Source organism: Lygodium microphyllum, chromosome 15 (assembly GCF_053477565.2).
Source record: "Lygodium microphyllum isolate KBCC chromosome 15, Lygodium_microphyllum_v1.1.10, whole genome shotgun sequence".
Taxonomy (NCBI): domain Eukaryota; kingdom Viridiplantae; phylum Streptophyta; class Polypodiopsida; order Schizaeales; family Lygodiaceae; genus Lygodium; species Lygodium microphyllum.
This window is the reverse complement of record NC_141149.1, coordinates 61157723-61161071: the sequence shown is the minus strand read 5'-3', so window position 1 is coordinate 61161071 and position 3349 is coordinate 61157723. Positions and strand designations below refer to the sequence as shown.

The window sequence follows — 3349 nt, the reverse complement described above, 5'->3', positions numbered from 1 at the left end:
TTAACCACTGTGTATTTGACTTGATCTGGTTTTCCTTCTAAAATTACCAAGTTTTCAGAGGTTTTACAGACCGAGAGTCCCATCTCTTGAGGCCAAGAGCTCCAGTTTTACCATTGTAATTTGTATCCACAACAGGGAGTCCTCACAGTCTACACTAATAGAATGACTTTTTCGAGTTGTATGCAATGCAAGGGTAGATAATGGTTACACAAAACTGTTACTTGCACTTCTTCCAGTCTTCTCTAGTAAAAAATCCCATACAACATTATACAGAATCCATGATACAAATCCTGTTCCAGTTTCCAAAAGCCAATGTAATCTATGTGGACCCCTACAAATCCTGTTTCAGTTTCCAAAAGCCAATGTAATACATTACATAAAAATCTGTCTGGACCCCTAGAGGTGAATCTCATGCAGATTTTCTTATTTTGCAGTATCCCTTTTTCTGTTATAGAAAAAGCTAAAGAAGCAGGTTAGTACCATCCTGCCTAAAAGATGGCGTGCAAGATGGCTTTAATCAGACTGATGATGCCTAGCAGAATAAAACAAAGCTGAATCAAATGCTATTAGAGGAGTTGCCTACAAGAACAATATACAGACTGTACATCCTTTCATAGCTGGATTATTATACATATGAATGCACAGGCCACCAGACTTTCTTTATGTGGAGCCTGCAGCACCTTGGAGCCAACCATTTCGAATTTGAGCAGCAATATCACCAACAGCTCCTGGTCCATGGGGAAGAAAGACTGCAGTTGATTTAGAATGTGCCCCAATGTCCTTCATTGTGTCAAAGTACTGGGTGAGCATGACCATGTCCATTACATCCTTTGGTGTTGTCCCAGGGACATCATGTGAGAAACCAAGGACGCTCTCCCTTAGACCATCCACAATGGCTTGCCTCTGCCTTGCAATACCTTGACCTGAAAGGAATTTGGCCTCAGCCTCGGCTTCCGCACGCTTTACTTGTAGGATCTTCTCAGCCTCTGCCTTCTCTTGTGCCGCTACTCTCAACCTAGAGGCTGAAGTGCAAATAACAAGCAAGCTTAGTAAGAAAGAAACCAGCAATCACTACTTCAGAAAACTGAAGGTCCTGAGGATCAATACGCATCTCCACTGGCCAACATGACAGTTCAAGGCAAGAAGAATGTAACTGTGAAATCTACACAATCTGAGAAAGAAATCACCTGCATTGATTTCATTCATGGCTTTTTTTACAGTCTGATCTGGTACAATGTCAATTATCAACGTTTGTACGATTTCATAGCCATATGTTGTCATCGCCTGTAAAAATGTGTATCAATGACCTTTCTTCAATGTGCACATCCTTTTGTCCTCATTGTCTGTGCATATATGCACAGGGATGTGTGCTTAGTTAGAATGATGCACAATTACCTATATTATACAAGATAAGTGAAAATACAAAGCTCTCTTCTCTCTTAAATATATAGTAATGGGCATCTGTACCAAGATAATACATCTTTGCTTCTCATATGAAGCAGAGTTATCTACCTTTTCAAGTTCAGTCTCTACATTCTTAGCAATATCATTTTTCTGCTCAAAGACATCATCGAGGTTCAACCGTGGGACACTGGCTCTTACAACTGCCAAAAAAGCCATGTCAAAAGCCCTGAGAGTTAGGACATGTATCCCAGAAAAAAAATCAAGCTGCAGAGGGCATGGCATCTGATGTACCATCAAAAACATAGGACTGAATTTGTTGCTGTGGCATTGTCAGTTTATAGAATGCCTGTTTGGCATGTTCCTCAACGACTCGGTACTGAATGGAGGCCACCAGGGTAACAAACACGTTATCCTAGCCAGATGACAACCAAAGTCAACAAAACCGATATACATGCATCGACATGAACAAAATTTCAGGTAAAGCAGAAGGGTGCACAAACTTTGGTTTTGGTTTCACAATGGACATCCAGCTGCTGAATTCGCATCGTGAGAGTTCCGGCTATGCGACTCCCAAAGCACCAGTTCACGCAATGGCAACCCGGTTCAAGGATATCATCGTATCGGCCCCATTTCTCTTTGACACCCAGGGTTGACTGCTTCACTTGAAAACAACAAAAGGTCTGCCCCATTGTATGCTGAAAAACTGCAACACAACAGGCAGATTTGTTACAGAAGTAGCTGCATCATGCATCCTGAAACAAGGCAATGCATGAACTGTGCACAGCTTTACAGTCACTTTAACAGGATGTGAGTTAATTGTAAGCAAGTGTGACATCAAAGACAGGGTATAGATCTGTTTTCAGGGCTAAAAGTTGGGAAAAGCTCGCAGATTTGTTGCAGAATTGCAGTCCGTCATGCATCAGGAACAACAAGAAGGACGTTGAATGTGGAAGGGGGATGGGACAATCTTGGCATGAAAGCACAGCATACAGGGTGCTAAGAAACCAAGATCAAGATGCTGAAAGAGAGGGGGGGGGGGGGGAAACAGACCTGATGATTAATGAGTGGAAGCAGAATTCTGAAAGAAGGAAACGCAATAATCAGGGTGAAGAACAGTGGAAGGGCTACCCGTCAAATAAGAAGAGGCAGCAGGATGATGATAAGGCAGCGTCAAAATCGAGGGGCTGAATCAGAACTGATTGTGAATAGAACAGACCTGGCGGATTAGCACGCTCTTCTCCTCGTATTGATCGATCGACAAACGCCTCAAACTTAGAGATCGAGGGCCCGAGGGTCCAGGGAGAAAGTCAAGCTGCTCTTATCTGTTTCCGGCTTTTCTTAGACCCAATTATGCAAAGTGCCGTTACCCAATCACAAGAAGTTTTAGACAAATTCCCGCTAATATTCTCAATAACATTGTGTGAATTTCGACAATAACATTGTCAGCTTCTCCGAGGGAGGGACTGCATTCTGCAAGATAGAAGGAAGGGACCCCATATCTAGCTAGGTGCAATTTGGGGCTGAGACTCACAGTCCAAGGAATTCCCACTCATAATTCTCACATTGCGATTACGACAAGGCTTGGGAAATAATTTTTGAGGAAGAAGAAGTAAATCCTTTTCATTATCATCTGAGAAGGAAGTATCCCCCATTGCGATGGTACCTTATATTTTTAACAAATATAACTATATTTTGAGAAATTTGAAGAGGATTTATTTCATTCTTCCAAAGAATTGAGAAGGATTTTTGTCAAGGTGAACAAATTCTAGGTTGAAGCGAACCTGTCTTTTCCCAAACCTTGGATTACGACGACATCGTGAGCTTCTATGAGGGAGGGACCACATAGCTAGTTAGGGGCTAGGGGCTATTGACCCAAGGTAGGCAATGCCTCCCAAGCAAAAGCTCACTATGTTGAACACTGTAAAGTTAAACAAGGGAAAATAGC

At 42.2% G+C, this 3349-nt stretch overlaps 1 protein-coding gene across 4 annotated transcripts; it reads right to left on the bottom strand.

Moving 5' to 3' along the window:
• Positions 1 to 279: 279 nt before the first annotated feature.
• LOC148024603 (hypersensitive-induced reaction 1 protein-like) lies at positions 280 to 3009 on the bottom strand. Of its 4 annotated transcripts, XM_087694228.1 has the most exons (7): positions 2621 to 3009; positions 2455 to 2482; positions 1905 to 2107; positions 1696 to 1816; positions 1513 to 1604; positions 1188 to 1284; positions 280 to 1022 (listed from the first exon to the last, which is right to left on the bottom strand). In XM_087694228.1, the coding sequence occupies exons 3-7, from the start codon at positions 2091 to 2093 to the stop codon at positions 661 to 663; spliced, it is 861 nt and encodes a 286-aa protein (XP_087550354.1). In that variant the 5' UTR covers positions 2094 to 2107; positions 2455 to 2482; positions 2621 to 3009; the 3' UTR covers positions 280 to 660. The 4 variants fall into 4 exon arrangements, with proteins under 4 accessions (XP_087550354.1, XP_087550353.1, XP_087550352.1 ...); XM_087694227.1 differs by lacking the exon at positions 2455 to 2482 and having other exon boundaries at positions 2621 to 3008; XM_087694226.1 differs by lacking the exon at positions 2621 to 3009 and having other exon boundaries at positions 2455 to 2614.
• Between the last annotated feature and the right edge of the window lie 340 nt (positions 3010 to 3349).

Bases quoted from the DNA above. Each gene is read 5' to 3' on its own strand.
- LOC148024603 (XM_087694228.1), bottom strand. From the start codon at position 2,093: ATGGGGCAGACCTTTTGTTGTTTTCAAGTGAAGCAGTCAACCCTGGGT. The intron at 1,817-1,904 runs GTTTGTGCACCC...TCATCTGGCTAG, and splicing joins ATTGTGAAACCAAAACCAAA to GATAACGTGTTTGTTACCCT. The intron at 1,023-1,187 runs GTGATTTCTTTC...TTTGCACTTCAG, and splicing joins CATGAATGAAATCAATGCAG to CCTCTAGGTTGAGAGTAGCG.